Raw genomic sequence first — 20917 nt, forward strand, 5'->3', positions numbered from 1 at the left:
CGTCACGTCACGTGACTTCATCAGAGGCTCTGATGTTCGTTTGGTTCAGGCTCTGTTAAGCTGAACCCTGTTTTGTTTTGTTTTACTCTGTGGACGCTATTAAAGCCATCTTGAATTACTTCACTATTGGAGTTCTTTCCGTTTGTTTTGGGTCATCTTGAGTGCTTCTGCACACGGAGCCTCCATCTTTGTGAAGACCGCAGCAGCAGACATAGCTAGAAGGATGATGTTTCCACAATCTACAGGCCCCCAGCTGTTGTCACTACAGGAAAGGTGAGGAGGATTAGTTTCCCGGGACACATTCCATCTGTGGAGATACCATGCTGTCATTGCATGTGGGTGAGGTAAGCGCACTGTGAGCTCAGCTGCTTATGAGGATTGTTTCATCACTCTGCACGGACATCCAGTCACCATTTGGAATTTCCAACCACTCCTGTTTTTTAGGAATTGTCACATATGAACTATTGGCACAATTGGTGTTTCTATTTTGTTTCATTTTCAGCATCATACCCACACACTGGATTATCCATATCCATTGTGCCTACTCGTCACTTATGTCACTTAAGTGTTATTAACTTTTGCATCACCTTGGAGTTTACTCTTTATTAGACCTATTCCTTAAATTGGACGTTTCACGATTTTCATTACACTATTGTTTTTTGCGCTCATCATTCACTGTTATTCATATCATTCATTTGTCGTTATTGCAATTTTAGATTTGAGCAGCATTAATTTATTTACTATTTCATCTTTAAGTATTTATTTTCCACCCTTCACTTTGGGTTATTGGCTAGCGCTTTAGTTCCCCCCCTTTTAAAAAAGAATGACAGTTTTGAAATAAAATACAATATTTTTTACTTGTTTCTATAATAAATATCCCAATTTTTTTTTTTTAAACATATTTTTTTTCAGTCTAGGCCGATACGTATTCTTCTACATATTTTTGTAAAAAAAAAAAAAAAATCGCAATAAGCAACTGGTTTGCGCAAAAGTTATAGCGCCTACAAAATAGGGGACAGAATTATAATTTTTTATTATTTATTTTTTTTACTAGTAATGGCGGCGATCTGCGATTTTTATTGGGACTGCAACATTATGGTGGACACATCGGACACTTTTGACACATTTTTGGCACCATTCACATTTATACTGCGATCAGTGCTATAAATATGCATTAATTACTGTATAAATGTGACTGGCATTGAAGGGGTTAACACTAGGGGGTGAGGAAGGGGTTAAATGTGTACCCTGCATAGTGTTCTAACTGTGGGGGAAGGGGGGTGACTGGGGGAGGTGACCGATCTGTGTCCCTATGTACAAGAGACACAGATCGGTCTCCTCTCTCCCTGACAGGACGCTGTCTCTGTGAGAGCCGGCAATGAGAAATTATCTCATATGTTTACATATGAGATCATCTCTCATTGGCCGCACAGATCGCCTACCAAACCGCCACTCCGATTGGCCGTTCACGGCGATCTGTGATTGACTGTGTCCAAGGGACACGGCCAGCACAGAGTTTCCCCGCTGCGTGTGCGGGGATCGAGGAAAGGGGCGGACGTCAATTGACGTCCTGTTGGATTTTAAGGTCCGCGCTGTAGTTATCATTCGGCTATAGCGCGGGGCTCAGGTGGTTAAAGCAGGAGTTCAAATTTTTTTTTGTTTTAACTTACCGTTTTAGAGAGCGATCTTCTCCGCCGCTTCTGGGTATGGTCTTCGGGACTGGGCGTTCCTATTTGATTGACAGTCTTCCGCCAGGCTTCCGACGGTCGCATCCATCGCTTCACGAGTAGCCGAAAGAAGCCGAACTTCGGTGCGGCTCTATACGGCGCCTGCGCACCGACGTTCGGCTACTTTCAGAAAATCGTGACGCGATGTATGCGACCGTCGGAAGCCTGTCAATCAAATAGGAACGCCCAGTCCCGCAGCCCATACCCGGAAGCGGCGGAGAAGATTGCTCTCTAAAACGGTAAGTACTGCTTCGTTTTAAAAAAAACTACCCGATTCCCCTTGACAAAATGAGCATGAATCTAATGTTAAAAATTAACATTTCCGGGTGAACCTCCACTTTAAGGACCAGCAGCCGTCGTTATACATTGCTACTTTGACATTAAATACTACTGTTCTTGCAGCAGCTAGCCACCACAACCCTGGTATTTTTAAAAATGGCGTACTGTCCTTTTTAAGATAAGTAGTCTCAGCGGCGGCGCAGCCGCAAGATCACTTTTATCGGGGGTGGGAGAGTGCCCCCATCCCGCCGCGCTCTGGATGTCTCCGCCATTTACCAGAGACAATCACGTCTGCTCCCATCACTGCCTAGATGCCGATTGAGGGAAAGATGGTCCCTGCTCGGGCCCATAGCATTGGAGGGTGGAAGAGACGCTATTAAAGGGGAAATTATTATTGTAAGAAAAAAAAAGACCTTTTTAATTTATTTATTTTTATTTTATTGCATTTTAGTGTAATTATGAGATCTGAGGTCTTTTTGACCACAGTTCTCACATTTAAGAGGTCCTGTCATGTTTTTTTTTATTCCAAGGGCTGTTTACATTACTTGTAATAGGAATGAAAGTGACCCAAATACATTTTTTTTAAATGACAGTGTGAAAAATGACGAGCTCTCGAGCAGAAGCAAACGCATGTCGCGCCCACATATAAACACTGTGTTCAAACCACACATGTGAGGTATCGCCGCGATCGTTAAAGCGAGAGCAATAATTCTAGCCCTAGACCATCTCTGTAACTCTAGACATGTAACCTATAGAAATGTTTTAACGTCGCCTATAGAGATATTTTTAATGGTAAAAGTTTTTCGCCATTGCGGGTTCAATTTTGAAGCATGCCATGTTGGGTATCAATTTACTCGGCGTAACATTATCTTTCACAATATAACTGATTTTAACTTGTAAACACCGAGTCTGAAAAGTAGGCCCAATCCTTAAGTAGTAAAGTCTACTACACACAACAGTTTTTAAGTAATCACATTTGTGTTTTGTGCAGGAATGTACAGTAATTTATATTGCTGCCTGAGCACCCTTAAATTGGCTTGATTCACAAGGGTTCACACTACCATTCATTTTTAACCCTCGGCTCCCAAATGTCTATATGGATGGATGGATGCATACAGTATCTCACAACAGTGAGTACACCCGTCACATTTTTGTAAATATTTTATTATATCTTTTCATGCGACAACACTGAAGAAATTACACTTTGATACAATGTAGTGTATAACAGTGTAAATTTGCTGCCCCTCAAAATAACTCGACACACAGCCATTAATGTCTAAACCGCTGACAACAAAAGTGAGTACACCCCCCAACTGAAAATGTCCAAATTGGGCCCAAAGTGTCAATATTTTGTGTGGCCACCATTATTCTCCAGCACTGGCTTTACCCTCTTGGGCATGGCGTTCACCAGAGCTTCACAGTTTGCCACTGGAATCTTCATCCACACCTCCATGACGTCATCACGGTGCTGGTGGATGTTAGAGACCTGGTGCTCCTCCGCTTTCCATTTGAGGATGCCCCACAGATGCTCAATAGGGTTTAGATCTGGAGACATGCTTGGACAGTCCATCACTTTTACCCTCAGCTTCTTAGCAAGGCAGTGGTTGTCTTGGTGTGTTTGGGGTCGTTATCATGTTGGAATACTGCCCTGCGGCCCAGTCTCCGAAGGAAGGGGATCATGCCCTGCTTCACTATGTCACAGTACATGTTGGCATACATGGTCCCCTCAATGCACTGTAGCTCCCCAGTGCTGGCAACACTCATGCAGCCTTGTCTTTGTACTCCTCACCTGGTTGCCGCCACACACGCTTGACACCCTCTGAACCAAATAAGTTTGTCTTGGTCTCATCACACCACAGGACATGGTTCCAGTAATCCATGTCCTCTGTCTGCTTGTCTTCAGCGATCTGTTTGCGGGTCTTCTTGTGCATCATCTTTAGAAGAGGCTTCCTTCTGGCCTGTTCTGAGTGGAACCTGTCCTGTTAAACCGCTGTATGGTCTTGGCCACCGTGTTGCAGCTCTGTTTCAGGGTCTTGGCAATCTTCTTATAGCCTAGGCCATCTTTATGTAGAGCAACAATTCTTTTTTTCATATCCTCAGTGTTCTTTGCCATGAGGTGTTGAACTTCCAGTGACCAAATTTAACATACCTGCTCCCAATTCACACCTGAGACCTTGTAACGCTAACAAATCACTTGACACCGGGGAGGGAAAATGGCTAGTTGGGCCCAATTTGGACATTTTCACTTAGGGGTGTACTCACTTTTGTTGCCAGCGGTTTTGACATTGATGGCTGTGTGTTGAGTTATTTTGAGGGACAGCAAATTTACACTGTTATACAAGCTGTACACTCACTACTTTACATTGTAGCAAAGTGTAATTTCTTCAGTGTTGTCACATGAAAAGATATAATAAAATATTTACAAAAATGTGAGGGGTGTACTCACTTTTGTGAGATACTGTTGTGTGTCCTTCTTCCAATATCTTGCAAGCCCAGCTGGTATGATGTAAGCAACATTGTGGCGGTATGCTGATGTTAGAAATATGGTGGTGATCGTAGTGTCTGTTCAGATCAGTCACTTCCGTGCATGCACAAGATCTTGCCAAAATCTTAATGACAGCATTGCTTTTGGACAGGACTGCAGAACATGCACATGGTTTGGCAGATTCAAGACCACCCTCATCAAAACATGCATGCGGTTTTAAATCTGCATTACTTTGCATGTGTGTGGTATGATTGTGCTCATCCCACCCACCATATTGCTACAAACCTAATTGGAACCCAGGTGCAATCTGAACGAATGCCTACTAAACAAACCTGTCCTGTATATTTTATTCTATTTAATGGTGGAGCTAAGAGGGAACTAATACTCCATTTCATTTCCTATAACTATAGGGTAAAAGAAGAACATTAAGGCTGACCATACAGTAGTAGATTTCTGACTGTACAATTGTATGGACATTTATACGAAAATTCTGATTAATAAATTTGATGACTTAAGAAATATTGTTCGAAAGTACTTCAAAATGTTGTTTCGCTTTTAACATTTGTTTTTTGAACGCATGGACTTTAGCAAATGTAAACCACATTCATTGTTAGAAATTAATTTGCACAAGATACATTTTCCGTCATGCAAATTTTCTCATCAAACCTTTGACCCCACTAATGGTTAGAAAGGGAAACTAATGTTCTTAAAAGAAAAATTTCTGTTGAAATTTTAGTACCATTTGGCCAATTTTAAAGCGGTATTCTAACTCAAAACAAAAGTTAATTATTGTAACTTACCGGTCATTAGATGTGGTGGCTGCATTCGATTTTTCTTCTTTCTTATTTTTTTTCTCGCCGTTTTTGTTTTCACTTGGTTATCTGGCTAGTTACACACAGTATATTAGAGTGCCTCCACTCTTGTTGAGAAATAAAGCCTAAAAAAAAGAAAACGAATGCATTCACTGCATCAAATAATAAATGTTTGCGTTTTAGGTTAATACTGCTTTAGGCTCAATTCACACTAATGCGTTTTTTGATGCATTTTGCAGAAATGCAGGGATTTTTTTTTTAACATGGGCTCCTATGGAACACATTCGCATCAATGCATTTTTGTGCCTCTGCGTTTTTGGAAAGTGTTGTGTTTTTTTTTGTTGTTGCAAAATGCAGCATTTTGCTTGTAATAGACTTCAATGGAGTCTGTTTTTGTTTTGTTTTATTACACTGTATATAGCTGGTTGCTAAGGAAACCGGTTAACAACCGATGCGTCGTTCCCCAATGACAGCTGAATGTAAAAAAAGGGAATTACCATCTAAAAAAAAATTGTGAAGAAACAGGGGTCCTTCTTCCAGGTCCATACCAGTCCCCCCTTGGGTCTAGTATGGATTCGGAGGAACCCCCACGCCAAAATTGACAACAAAAATGGTGTTGGGGTCCCCCCCAAAATCTATACCAGACCCATATCTGAGCATGCAGCCTGGCAGGTCAGGAAAGGAAGGGGACGAGCGAGCCCCTCCAACCATACCAGACCGCATGCCTGCAGGGCCTCTTTTCATTAACCCTGGACGGCAGTTGTCAGGGTCTGCGATCGAGGGGCCTTATCAGAATCCAAAATTCCTCCTTTAACAAGGGGGCCCCACAGATCCCAGCCTCCCTCCCATGTGAATGAGTATGGGGTACATTTTGCCCCTACCCATTCACCCAAAAAAGTAGTGTAGTGTGATAAAAGACAATAGACAGTTTTTGACAAGTCCTTTTATAAAAAATGTCTCCTCCCCGCTTCTTCCTCCTCCGGTCTTCTCCTTCTCCCGCTTCTTCTTTCTGTGGTCTTCTTTGTCTGGTGTTCTTCCTCCACTGCCGCTCCCGCCGCCAACCCTCCTCCGATGCTGTGTCCCACTGATCTGTCCGTGCCGATGTCAAGCATTTCTTAGACAACTATGGGGTGTGGCCATCGGTTGACGTTATCCGGCGGCCCCGCCCCCTCATACTGTTACGGACCCATCATGCCCTGGGTGGTGAACTCACAAAGGGGCAGGCCGTCCAGATGACATCATCCGATGGCCATGCCCAACAGTTATCTAAGAAATGCTTGACATTGGCGCAGACAGATCAGCGGGACGCAGCATAATCTTGTTTTATAGAGCGAGCTAGCGATAAACAAATGGGTAGCAAATACACGAAGTAAGAATATGTAAGCCTTAAGGCTCGATTCACATCTATGCACGTTGCTTTTGAGCGCTTCTGCAGTGCTTTTTGCCATGCTTTCCGTGTTTTTTTTAACCGTGTTTTTAATGTGATTTGACAGCTGAATGTAATAAAAAAAAGAATTGCCGGCTAAAATAGAATCATAAAAAAAAAAAAAACAGTGGCATTTCAACCAAATACAGTCGGTAAACAAAACTCCATGCAGGTCCCATCCCAAACATCCTTTCTGTATTTTTCTTTCTTAATCTTTAGTTAGGTTGTTTTTTTAAACAGTGTTTATTATGTCCAATTTAGTTTTTATGGTTTATCGGCTTACGCACTCATAGTACAAAGGATGTCTGTATGATAGTCTATAGTTCTTGTGGGACGTGCTCATAACATTTTACTGTTGTTACAGATAGAGAATGGAAAAGGTCAGTCAGTCCTTTTCTCTTTCACTGCTGTTCTAGGAATATGCTCTGATAACAGCCTAATGTTACCAGATTCTTCTCATGGAATTGATATATCTTAATTGTTCAGTACAGGACACAGGCTGTATTATCATATACCCTGGATTATAGGCTAGGTAACCCCCCCCCCCTCCCTCTCCTCCTCCTCCTCTTCCTACTCCTCCTGCTCATCCTCCTCCTCCTCTCCAGGGCATATCCATATAACCCTACCCTGAAGAACCCCAATGGGCAAAGCCTGGATCCTGATTGGGGACCAGTGACATTCACAGGTAAGACAGGTTTACCCACAACTGGAACAATACTGTAGCCTCACTTATTACAGGTTTCCTAAATGGCATTCATTATATGTTACAAACTATCAGGAAACCCCAAAATATGTTTGAAAACGTTTTACTCATGCAGTGTTGAACTTTTCAAAGATGGCGGAAAAATATTCAGAACGTAGTCTCAGGTGGATGACTAGGTGTTACATCACAGGTTTTACAACCGCTTCCACCTACAGGCCTTCATAAAGGGTTTAGGCACCTCCTACTGCCCTTTTGCTATAAGGACTTCTCTACAAGATGGTCTACACCTGGATTGCTGTGTATTCCTTCACAGACGGCGCAATTCCAGTGTTGGTTCCCGCAACTCCCCCAGCAGGCAGTTCACACTGCCCTCTGCAAACCGCTGCTGGTGTCAATACATGGTTAATGACACCCCCAGATCCGTTCACAGATCACAGTGCGGGGGGGGGGGTCCCTGCACCTTTTTTATGCAAATCCCATGTGAGTTCAGCCATATAACTGTATGGCTGAACTTGCATTGCACAGACATCGCATGTGATCGGCACAGCAGTGCGGATGCGAATCACTTGCGATGTCTGTGTTCACAATAGTGAACCCAGGCTTACAGTTTCAATAAAAAGTTCAAGCAAAATTGCCTAATCAAACTGAAGATGGGCTAAACCAGGGCTCGACAAATCCAGGTCGCCAGGTTGCCATGGCGACTAGAAATAGCATCCTGGCGACTTGGCTTGGAAGGTGGGCAAAAAAATAAATAATCCCCAGCTCTTCCTTGTGTGAGCTGGCGCCATCTGGTGGTGGCCGTTGGTATTACAAGTTAAGCATTACAAGTTAAACAGCAATTCTAATGTCATTTTTCACTGCCATCTTCTTCCCTCTAATTAGAACCCCCACACATTATATATATTTTTTATCCTAACGCCCTAGAGAATAAAATGGCGATTGTTGCAATACTTTCTGTCACGCCGTATTTGCGCAGCGGTCTTACAAGCGCACTTTTTTGGGAAAAAATTACACTTCTTTTAATTAAAAAATAAGACAACAGTAAAGTTATCCCCATTTTTTTTAATATTATGAAAGATAATGTTACGCCGAGTAAATTCATACCCAACATGTCACGCTTCAAAATTGCGTCCGCTCGTGGAATGCCGACAAACCTTTACCCTTTAAAATCTTCATAGGCGACGTTTAAAAAAATCTACAGGTTGCATATTTTGAGTTAGAGGAGGTCTAGGGCTAGAATTATTGCTCTCGCTCTACCAATCGCGGCGATACCTCACATGTGTGGTTTGAACACCGTTTACATATGCGGGCACTGCTCACGTATGTGCTCGCTTCTGCGCGCAAGCTCGTCGGGACGGGGTGCGTTTTCTGGCTCCTAACTTTTTTAGCTGGCTCCTAGATTCCAAGCAAATTTGTCAAACCCTGGGCTAAACATAACTTAATAAAAAAAAATATATATATTTGTCACTTTCTTTTATTCGTATAATGGGGATGCACTACTTTCAAGTGATATAAATGTAAGAATTGAAGATATAAGCAAACTTGTTTCCAAAGCATTTATTTTTTTACTACTTTTGATAATATTAGGAAACTAGGCTAGTCCCTAATCTAAACCAACAGATTTCATGCCTGGTTTAACCTTGGCAATAATACCCTGCATATGCGGTACATATACAGCATTAGTCACAATATCATATCATATACTGTATGTCATCCTGTGTTATAATAAACGTTTTCTTTTAAATTTCCATGTATCTTAATTCTACAAGGGCCCTTACTCAAAATGGCCATGGCTAGAAATGCTAGGCATTCTACAGCATGAAGACATGGATGGATGATTTAACTTTGAATATTAAAATAAATTAAATCATGTTTTCAGTTTGTGGTGCTCAGATACAGCATAGTTCCACTTTAAGGAAAGCGGTAGTAAAGGATCTGCAATCGTGCCACAATATTACTTACAGTATATATCTTGCTTGCGCCTTAATCCCATTACACACGTGTGCGTACACATACAGTGGGGGAACTGATAATTCTGCACCGGCCTTCTTACTCTTGAGAAAGTAATCCTTTAAAAACATTGCATGTATATATGGAGGGAAGTTGTTTCCACATTGATTAGTATAATGAAGTGTCTTGGCAAAAATAAATAAAAAAATCTTTGCAATAACATGCACATTTCCGCATGAGTCATTTCTTTAAAAAACTTTGAAAGCACAAAATGCCTGTAAAACCTGCCAGATTTCCAGTGAGGTCCTAACTTACTGTAATAAGCTGACAGTGCTACCCTGCTGCACTGAAATACCAGCCTTAGGTGGTGGTATCACAGCAACACTTTTCACCCACGCCTGGACTTCACCCTGGCGTCCACTGAATCATTTTTAATGAAAACTTTATTATCCATTGTACATTAAAGGCCAAGTTTACTTTAAAAAAAAAAAAATGCACATTTTTTGTAGGTAAAAAAATGTGCATGTAATTTTATTTTTTTATTAGGAGACTGTTAAGCATTGAATCCGCGATCAGCAGATCACAGGTGCAATGCCAAGCATCTGCAGACTGTCAGTATAGCTGTCTGTACCTCCGATATGGGCAGGCAGTTACTGAAGTTCAGGAAGAACAATATCGATGAACTACAAAAGCGCTCACCAGCACTCTCGTAGTTAATGTACAACTACAAACCGTCTGCCGCAATTGCTGACAGTAGTTGTAGTTTATTCAGTCACAGAACAGTGAATGAATGAATGATGCGGCCATGTGAGCAGAGTCCTGCACAGCTGCGCTATATTTGAATTGTGACAGTGAGAAGATCCCCTGCCTGCTGTCACAATGGAAGATAAGATTGTGGCAGCAGGTGATTTGGATTCACCCTAAATATGAATAAATAAAGATAATATTCCTGCGCTACCTGGATAATAATAAATAATGGAACACTAGTTGCAGCAGACACCGGATTGGTCAACCCATACCAACAATAAATATATATAAAAATCAATATGTGGTGTTGCGCTCTAGTGAATGATGGCTCATTACCATAACTAAAGTGCTAAATAAAGTGTACATCACGTGCAGAATGTCATAAAAAAATTGCATACTTAATGCTACATAGTCGCATAGAATTCAACATGCACAGAAAATTGAAAAAATGTCATAAAAAATAATAAGATCAAAGTGCAAATGCTGACCTGACACAGTATAGAAATAGTCCAGCAGTGCACATAGGTATCCAGAAAATCTTGATAAAGTGCAATAAATAAAGTGCTGTGCTGCAAGTGACAATCTGTGCAGAATACAGTCTTTCAGTAAATAAGTGATGTGAATCTTCTTTAGTGTATAAACATCTCAATGTGAAATGGCTCCTCACTGCTGCAAGGTAACAGCGTGATGTAAATAGTGATTATGAGTGTTTCCGGGATCTTGCAGTGCAATTCTATGCGATTATGTAGCGTTTAGTATGCTTTTTTTTTAATGGAATTTTGCACATGTGATATACATTTTGTTTAGTACTTTAGTTAAGGTAATGAGCCATCATTCACTAGAGCGCAACACCACATATTGATTTTTATATATATTTAACCACTTCAATACATGGAATTTTTAATCCCTTCCTGCCCAGGCCAATTTTTAGTTTTTAGCGCTGACGCACTTTGACAATTGCGCGGCCATGCAACACTGTACCCAAATTACATTTTTATGATTTCCCCCCCCACAAATATTATGTCACTTTGATCTTATTATTTATGCCATTTTTTCAATTCTCTGTGCACGTTGAATTCAATGCGATTATGTAGCGTTTAGTAGGCATTTTTTATTTTTATTTTGCACATGCGATGTACACTTTAACACCCTAAATATGGGTGTAAGATGTAACATGTTTTTAAGGGTAAACTCTCGCACCGTCATCGGCTCCTTCGGGCGGTGGTGGGGGGAGTCCAGGCAGTAGCGGGAGTGTCAATGGCGGCGTCCTCGATGCCTCGCACTCATCGGGTCAGCCACGGCTTTTCCTGGAAACCGCGCACACCCCGGCCAGCCGGCACCATCGAGTCCCTCCCTCCGTGAGTCACGTTCTCACGCATTCCCCCCCAGGCTGAGGCTGTGATCCAAAAATGGATCCTCACAGGAGAGATTCTAATCTGGCTGAGAGGTGCAGGGGGAGGATTGAGAATTTTGTGGAATTAAGTTTGTAAAAGGACACTGAACTATATTGATGGAGAATTTCTTGAATCGCCGGTAAGGAGAGGGTTGGGTTGAAGATCATGAGGATGACGTCATCAGCGAAAAGACTAATCTTGTGGTCTATACCATTACAGGAGATTCCAGAAATATGTGGGTCATTCCTATTTTTATTTGCTAGGGGTTCCATCAAGAGTGCAAAAATGAGAGGGAGAGAGTACAGCCTTGACGGGGTGCCATTGGAGATCTCAAAGGGTTTGGACAACGTCCCTTCAGTCAGTATTCCAGCCCTTCTGAGTGTTTTTTTTCTTTTTTGCTTGAGATTTATCTTCTGATAATTGCTCTGTGTTAATGGTCTTGAGCATTAGTTTATTAATAGCATTCGTACAATATACAAAATATAGGAGTGATACGGGAGTCCCACCTGTTATTAAAGATGTATTACTCACCGATATTATATCGGGGGGTGTAATTAAATATATATGACTGTAACGGGAGGGCCCATGGAATCCAGAATCCCTTAAAAAGTATGGGATACCCTTGCTTCAGATCTCCATGCACATCTTGGCCCAGATTCTCGTAGGAGTTACGCCGGCGTATCTCCAGATACGCCGTCGTAACTCTGAGTTTGAGGCGTCGTATCTTTGCGCCTGATTCTTAGAATCGGTTACGCATAGATTTGTCTTAGATCCGACCGGTCTAAGTCTCTTACGCCGTCGTATCTAAGTTGCATATTTACGCTGGCCGCTAGGTGGCGCTTCCGTCGATTTACGCGTCGAATATGGTAATGAGCTAGATATGCCGATTCTCAAAACGTACGTGCGTTTACGTACGTTGTTTACGTTTAGGCTTTTTTGGGCGTAAAGTTACCCCTGCTCTATGAGGCGTAGATGAGGCGTACCAATGTTGGTTATGGACATCGGAACAGCGTCAAATTTTTCACGTTTTACGTAGTTTGCGTATGTAGTCCGTGAATGGGGCTGGACGTAAGTTACGTTCACGTCGACTAGGCATTGAGCGGGCGCAATTTAATTAATTCAATTAATTTGAAAATGCGACGTGATACTGAGCATGCGCCGTTCGAAAAAAGCGTAAATTACGTGGGGTCACGATTAATTTCCATAAAACACGCCCACCACTTCCACATTTGAATTAGGCGGGCGTACGCCGGCCCAGTTACACTACGCCGGCGTAACTTAAAGCACAAGTTCTTTGAGAATACGGGACATGCCGATCTAAGTTACGGCGGCGTAGTGTATCTCAGATGCGCTACGCCTGCCTAAAGATAGGCGATTTTACGTGAATCTGGGCCCTTATGTCTAAATCACTGTGTCTATTAGGGGCACAGGGTGAGCAAGAAAATAATGGACATTAGGAAATATCTTGGACTACTTAAAATGGGACAGTAAAATTCATTAACAATATCTCTCAAGAAATATGAAGTTATTATCCCTTGTACACTGTGAGGGCTATGCCCAGGAAGTATAAATCCTTATTTGGGCATTCCAGGAAGTTCAATGTAAGAGTCATTAGATCCCCATTGTTGTTTGTGGTAATTAACTCTGCTATTGTGTGAAGGAGTTCTGTGTTGATTTGTGTTAATGTTGATTGTGTCTTCTGAGCTACCAGACGGCAAGTCTAGCCTAAAGGTCATGTCTTTGAGTCATCTTGGCTGTTTAAAGGGATTAGTTAATTAGCTCATGTTAATTTGGTCTGGTCACAGGTGTATTTTCAGAGTAATATGAGCAGGATATGTATGCACCTCCTCTTTTACTGTATATAAGCCTGTAGTCTTTCAATAAAGATTGCGATTCCTGCTTGAACCTCATACAGAGCCTCGTCTCGTATTTGGGGGAGAATTATTCGTATGGGTTTCCTGCTCGCCTGACTGGAGTGTGGGTAGCTGCCTTGGTGTTCGGGAATGGAATGTTCTAAACGACTTTAACCCCTTTCATACTTGGGGTGTCGTTACAATGACCAAAAGACAAAAAAAAATTGAAAGATGCGTACACACCCTAAAGAGTTGACTACAAATTTATTAATGCTTAAATGCGATATACAAAATGATCAATAGACATAAAATAAACCCTATCCCCTATATCGGGCATAAGCAATAAGCGGACCTCCAGCTGTTGCCAAACTACAAGTCCCATCATGCCTCTGCCTCTGGGTGTCATGCTTGATGCTGTCAGAGTCTCGCTATGCCTCATGGGACTTGTAGTTTGGCAACATCTGGAGGTCCGCTAATTGCTTATCCCTGCCCTATATTAATGAGGAGCCCTATCCAAAAAATTCCCCATAGATAAACCTCCTAACTGTAATTGCACAAGCAACTAGTGTGTGGCAAAGTCTCCTTCTAAAATCACAGCTCAGATTTGTCTTTTAAAACTACCTTGATTGAAGAACTTATACTTTGGAGAATTGTCAACTATTATGGACACTCAGAATCATTTTACCTGAATATCACATGAATAGACTGCTATAAGAGTCGTGCACTTTGGACACACACCAATCGATGGATCGTTTAGATCCCTGTGAGTGACGACTGGGTAAACCCGATAAATAGAGGCATTTAACCATTACTTGATGTGAGCAGTGGTATACACCCATGTGCTGTGGGAATTCATCTCTGTGGTTATGTTACTCACAATTGTGACATTACAATCTTGGTGAACGAATATCTTAATATACTGTGGATTTATCTATACAGTGTGGCCATTATCCAGCATTTGACATTCTCCTAGTTCCCAATAATACTTATCCATATAAGAGCATCTGGGATCTATCACACTTACGGATATACACACCTGTTTATATGGCAACCTCCATCTATGGATAGAAATCAATTTTATTTTGGACTTTGTGACTGATCTTCAATCCATTTGCTCTGGATATAACAGACTGCTTGACTTGATTGGGGTCCAAAGGGATAGTCTTTATGCAATCATCCATGTGATTACTCTAGGCTTTTTCCACTCATGGACATTATGTGTTATTTCATTACCTGTACATTTACAGGAACTCGCTGTCCTGTGAAGGAATAATTATAGGGGTTCATTTAAAAGTGGCTTGTGTACGTACCATCAGGTGCTTTAGGGGGTGCTTGATATTGGGGAGAGTGGGTGTGCAAGCTGTGATTTTTTCTGCCCTCCTTTAGAAGGAGACTTTTCCCCACACTAGTTGCTTGTGCAATTACTGTTAGGAGGTTTATCTATGGGGATTTTTTTGGGATAGGGTTCCCCAGCATTAGTACATTGACTGATTCTTTCTTTTTTTTTTTTCTTGCCCCCTAGAGTTTTTCAATAAAAATTATTAAACTTAGTTTTCAATTTGAATCAGAATAACAGAGTTTTATTTTCCAGGTTTATGGTTGGGTGTGGACAATGTGATGATTGGTTTCATGGAGAATGTGTTGGCCTAAGCCTTGGTCAAGCACAGCAGATGGAAGTGGATGACAGAGAATATACATGTGCTAAGTGCTGTGTGGAAGAGGAAAAGATGGACACATCACAGATTATTGCTTCCAGCGATAGTCAGAAACCGGATCTACTACAAGAACATAAAACTGTGGAAATTAACAAACCAGTGACAACAGGATGTTCAGGTTTACCCTATGAAAAATCTAAACCGGCAGATGATACGATAAAACATAAAGTAAAAATTTCCAAAAAGGTACCGTATAAATGTTAATGTGTGATTGGTTTAAAGTGGAATTCCGGGCTTATACTAACTAATCATAAAACTGCTTTGACATCCCTTTTTATACCTATACTAACTACTATGTAGAAGAAGCATGCATATACTAACATATTCTGCCTGCTCTGTTCCAGTCATGTGATCTTCCCTGTGTCAACCAGCACCGGCTACAGGGTGTGGAGAGAGTGCTCCAACGGCTAGAATGCCTGAGAGGTGATCTGTGATCTCCCCCATAGACTTACTATGGGCCATCTGTTGGCGCTCTCTCCTCTCCCCTGAAGCTGCTGCTAGCTAGCCTGAAGGCTTCACTGCTGGCTTCCCTTACTTGCAATGCCGGCACCTGCACCCAAAGCTGATAGACAAATCGGCTTGGGGTGCTGACTTTACAGGATCCCTGTACAGGTAAGTGTCCTTATAATAAAAGTCAGCAGCTACAATATTTGTAGCTGATTACTTTTATTTTTTCCCCCCAGATTCCGCTTTAAAGTCTTTTACAGAAAAATTTAAAAGGTGAACGGGACATTTTTATACATTTTTTATAAAATTTTGCAAACAGGTAATTTTTTCTTTTTCATTGATATGCGCTAATGAGGAGGCACTGATAGGCGGCACTGGTGGGCACAGATAAGGCGGCACTGATAGGTGTTACCACTGAAAGATGGCACTGGTAGGTGACACTGATGGGCAGCAATGTTGATGAGTCACTGATTGATGACATTCATAGGTGGCACTGTGGGCACTGATGGGTGGTACTGGCAGGTTGCACAGTTGGGCACAGATGAGCTGGATGCTGCTTTCCTTGATCGGGACTGATGTCCATCTGACAGCCTCCAGTGATCATTTTTTTTTCTCCTTAAGCGATCAGCGTGAGAAGAAAAAATAGCTGAATACTGGCTCTGTTTACATCACATGATTAGCTGTCATTGGCTTACAGCTTATCACGTGGCAAGGGTCCGGGATCGACTCCTTACTCTGATCTGTGATCAGCCGAGTCTCATAGACTTGCATACATTTAGCGCGCATGCCCCTCGAGCACACTGACGCTGTCTATTGATGCCCTCCCGGCAAAGTAAGGGATTAAATGTTAAAATACAACAGCATAAATATGGAAAAAAATTGAAAAGGTCATACAATTAATTTGTTTCTGTGTTTTATAATTTTTTTTACATTTATAAATGGATTTTTGTTTGTAAGAAAATTCATTCATAGTTCTGATTTCTGAAGTACGTACAGTGGTGAATCATCACTGTCCTCATTTCATCTTGTGGTCATATGAATGGCTTTGTTTACCTTCAAACCCATTCAGGCATCACCCTGGTACTGTGTTTTTTAGACGCAATAGTCGGCTCTCTTGTAATAGCAATCAGAGCGGCTAACTAGCGGCTAAATTACTATTACAAGCAGGAAAAAAGGAAGTAGCGCTCCCCTCACCCCACCCCCTTTTTGCCACCTTCTGCAGCTTGCTTGGGCTCTCTCATCCCACAGGAAGACCTGAGCAACCAGCTGGCACATCGGCTGGCTGGACAGCCAAACAAAAGCAAGATAGGCTTTGATCGACTGTTCGCTGTAGTAACCGCGATGACATGACATCACTTCCGGTTTACCCAGGTGTCAACGGTGCTATTTTTTAAAAAAATCAAAAGCATTCAGAAACACAGATTTCAAGGGTAGAGGAGGGATTTGGGGTCTTATAGACCCCAGATCTCTCCATAAAGAGCACCTATCACATGCCTATTGCTGTCACAAGGATGTTTACATTCCCTGTAACAGCAATAAACATGATATTTAAAAATGTAAAATTACTACAACAGTGCAAAAATATATAATAATAATAAAAAAAATTAAAGTGCTCTTGTCCCCCCCGTGCTCGCATGCAAAGGTGAACATGCACATCAGTGCCACACATGCAAACATCGATCTTTTCACCTATGTGAGGTATCACCGTGAACGTCAGGTCATAGGCAGTAATTCTAGCTCTACACCTACTCTATAAATCCAAATATAAAGTGGTAATCTGTAAAGGCTTTTAAAGTGTCTCCTATGGATAGTAAAGTGTACAAATTCAAAGGGACGTACAGGTACATTACTTTGCGCAGCCGCACCATTCTGCCAACGTAAATGTACATGCGATGGTCGGCAAGTGGTTAAAGGGGTTGTAAAGCTTCCTATGCATTAAGGTGAAAAAATATCTGATGCTTACAAGCCCCCCAGCCCCTGAGCCCTCGAAAGTCCAGCGTTGTGAACGCGCTGGCTTCTCAGCCCGGTCGTCTTGGCTGTTCTCGACTCTTCATTGGAGAATGGCTCCTGCTGCTGTCAATCTAATGAATGACACGACGTGCCGGGGGGGTGGGGCAGAGTGATACAGTGGCGGCCATAGCCACCAAGTGTATTACTCGGGAGCGCGCCTGCAAGGTAATCCCCTTACAACCCCTTTATAGCATGACATGTTTGGTATCTATTTACTCCGCATAAAATCATCTTTTACATTTTACAAAACAATGCGTTGTGTATTGTTTTTGCTTTAAAATTGTAAAACGCCTCCCCCCCCCTAAAAAAACGTTTTTAAAAACTGATGTGTAAATACCGTGTGACATTAGGCTCCATGCAAACTCATAAACGGGATGAGTTTGGGTGGGTTTTTTTTTTAACAGCCCATTATCTCCGCTCTGTTATCATATGTGTCCATGCACACATGGACTTTTATCAGCAGTGGAGTTTAAAACACTTAAAAACATTAAACGCTGATAAACGTTAATAAACACTCAAAAACATGGCTTACCAGCGGGTTTTGACGGTTTTGATCAATTTAAAAAAAAAACGCTAATGCGGATAAACGGTCTTGCAAAAACGGTGAAAGACTCGCTGCAAAGCTACTGGTGTTTTTATAACGTTATTTTAACGTCCAGTGTGCATGGAGGCTAACAAATTGCAAAATCCACCAATTCTCTAGGGAAAAATACTGACTGTTGCATGTAAAGAAAAAGTGCCAGAAAAGGTCTAGTCTGAAAGTGGATTTTGAGTGTGTCTGAAGATATTTAACCACTTAAGCCCCGGACCAATATGCAGCCTAAAGACCCAAGGTGTTTTTACAGTTCGGGACTGCGTCGCTTTAACAGACAATTGCGCGGTCGTGCGACGTGGCTCCCAAACAAAATTGGCGTCCTTTTTTCCCCACAAATAGAGCTTTCTTTTGGTGGTATTTGATCACATCTGCGGTTTTTAGTTTTTGCGCTATAAACAAAAATAGAGCGACAATTTTGAAAAAAAAGCAATATTTTTTACTTTTTGCTGTAATAAATATCCCCCAAAAACATATATAAAAACATTTTTTTTCCTCAGTTTAGGCCGATACGTATTCTTCTACCTATTTTTAGTAAAAAAAATCGCAATAAGCGTTTATCGATTGGTTTGCGCAAAATTTATAGTGTTTACAAAATAGGGGATAGTTTTATTGCATTTTTATTTTTTTTTATTTTTTTACTACTAATGGCGGCGATCAGCAATTTTTTTCGTGACTGCGACATTATGGCGGACACTTCGGACAATTTTGACACATTTTTGGGACCATTGTCATTTTCACAGCAAAAAATGCATTTAAATTGCATTCTTTATTGTGAAAATGACAGTTGCAGTTTGGGAGTTAACCACAGGTGGCGCTGTAGGAGTTGGGGTGCACCTAGTATGTGTTTACAACTGTTTGGGGGTGTGGCTGTAGGAATGACGTCATCGATCGTGTCTTCCCTATAAAGGGAATGACGCGATCGATGCGCCGCCATAGTGAAGGACGGGGAAGCCGTGTTTACACACGGCTCTCCCCGTTCTTCAGCTCCGGGGAGCGATCGCGACGGAGCGGCTATAAACAAATAGCCGCGCCGTGGTCCCGGATCGCTCCCCAAACGGACCCGACCTCCGCATGTAGCGGGGGGGGTCCCGATCGGACCCCCCACCCGCTAATAGGCGAGGACGTACGTGTACGCCCATGTGCCTGTACGTGCCATATTGTGGACGTATATGTACATGCGGGGGTCGGGAACTGGTTAAAGCAGTGATCCCCAAGCTGCTGTCAGTTTAGATCACAAAGTATTCTATTAATGAAAGCTGCAGATTTTAAAATATTGTGAATAACTTTTGAAATTACAATATGTCAAAGTTTATAAAAGGAAGAAAGATAAAGAAAAGAAAAGGAACGAAGAAGGGAAGGAAGGGAGCTTCTCTCAGATTAGGACAGGGTTTGCTTACCCGTCTCATAACTGCATTTTCTACTGCCTAGACAGGAGCAGGTAAGCAAAGTCTGCAAAGTCCTGGTCTGACAGCGCTCCTGTATTGCCAAACCGGCAGCTGTGTGTGCATGCAGTAGTGCTGCATTGATAGGAAGGAGAAGCTGGAGAGGAAGGAGAGCCCCTGTCTCTTCCCAGCTCTCTCCTTCCCTCAAGGACATATTTTGCGATTGGCTGTCCACCCGCGATCGCTCGTTACAGAGCGAGAACCGGGAGGTGTGTGTAAACACACAGCTCCCAGTCCTGTAAGGGGGAGAAATGACTGATCGTCTGTTCATACAATGTATGAACAGCGATCTGTCATTTACCCTAGTCAGTCCCACCCCCCCTTCAGTTAGAACACACCTAGGGAACATAATTAACCCCTTCCTCGCCCCCTAGTGTTAACCCCTTTCCTGCCAGTGACATGGTTACAGTAATCAATGCATTTTTATAGCACTGTTTGCTATAAAAATGCCAATGGTCCCAAAAATGTGTCAAGTGTCCGAAGTGTCCGCCATAAGGTCGCAGTACCGATAAGAATCGCTGATCGCCGCCATTACTAGTAAAAAAATATATATTAATAGAAATGCCATAAAACTATCCCCTATTTTGTATACGCTATAACTTTTGCGCAAACCAATCAATAAACGCTTATTGCGATTTTTTTTTTTTATATACGAAAAATATGTAAAAGAATACGTATCGGCCTTAACTGAGTACAAAAATTGTTTTTAGATATATTTTTGGGGGATATTTATTACAGCAAAAAGTAAAAAATATTAATTTTTTTCAAAATTATCGCTCTATTTTTGTTTATAGCGCAAAAAATAAAAACTGCAGAGGTGATCAAATACCACCAAAAGCTCTATTTGTGGGAAAAAAGAAAGCCAATTTTGTTTGGGAGCCACATCGCACGACCGCGCAATTGTCACTTAAAGCGACGTAGTGCCGAATCGCAAAAAGTGGTCCGGTCATTGACCAGCAGAATGGTCCGGTGCTGAAGTGGTTAACCACTTAAGGACCGTGTAGAAAAAGGAATTTACCCCACGGGGCTTTGTACAGCAAAGGTATAAAAGTGTGAAAGATGTAATTGAATAAAACATGGTTTATTTTGTAGTTGTCAATAACATACATTTTAAATGCAATAACAATAAAAAGAAAACCCTTTCTGGATCTGGTGATGCAATACAGAATCCACAATATTGGACAATTGTATACAACATTGCATTATGCTGTGTGGTGTGCGTGCCCTGACGCGTTTCGACCTCCAAGTGGTCTCTTCAGGGGGATGATTTATTCTACAAAAATACATATAACATAAGTTTGCGATCAAACAACATATTAATGTATATCACAT

At 41.7% G+C, this 20917-nt stretch overlaps 1 protein-coding gene across 1 annotated transcript in view; it reads left to right on the forward strand.

The window, feature by feature from the left end:
• PHF3 (PHD finger protein 3) overlaps positions 1-20917 on the forward strand; it is a 138354-nt gene that overhangs the window by 51794 nt on the left and 65643 nt on the right. The window contains 1 exon segment of the mRNA XM_040349904.1: positions 14968-15277. Coding sequence (XP_040205838.1) covers positions 14968-15277 — 310 coding nt within the window.

Source organism: Rana temporaria, chromosome 4, assembly GCF_905171775.1.
Source record: "Rana temporaria chromosome 4, aRanTem1.1, whole genome shotgun sequence".
Classification (NCBI taxonomy): Eukaryota; Metazoa; Chordata; class Amphibia; order Anura; family Ranidae; genus Rana; species Rana temporaria.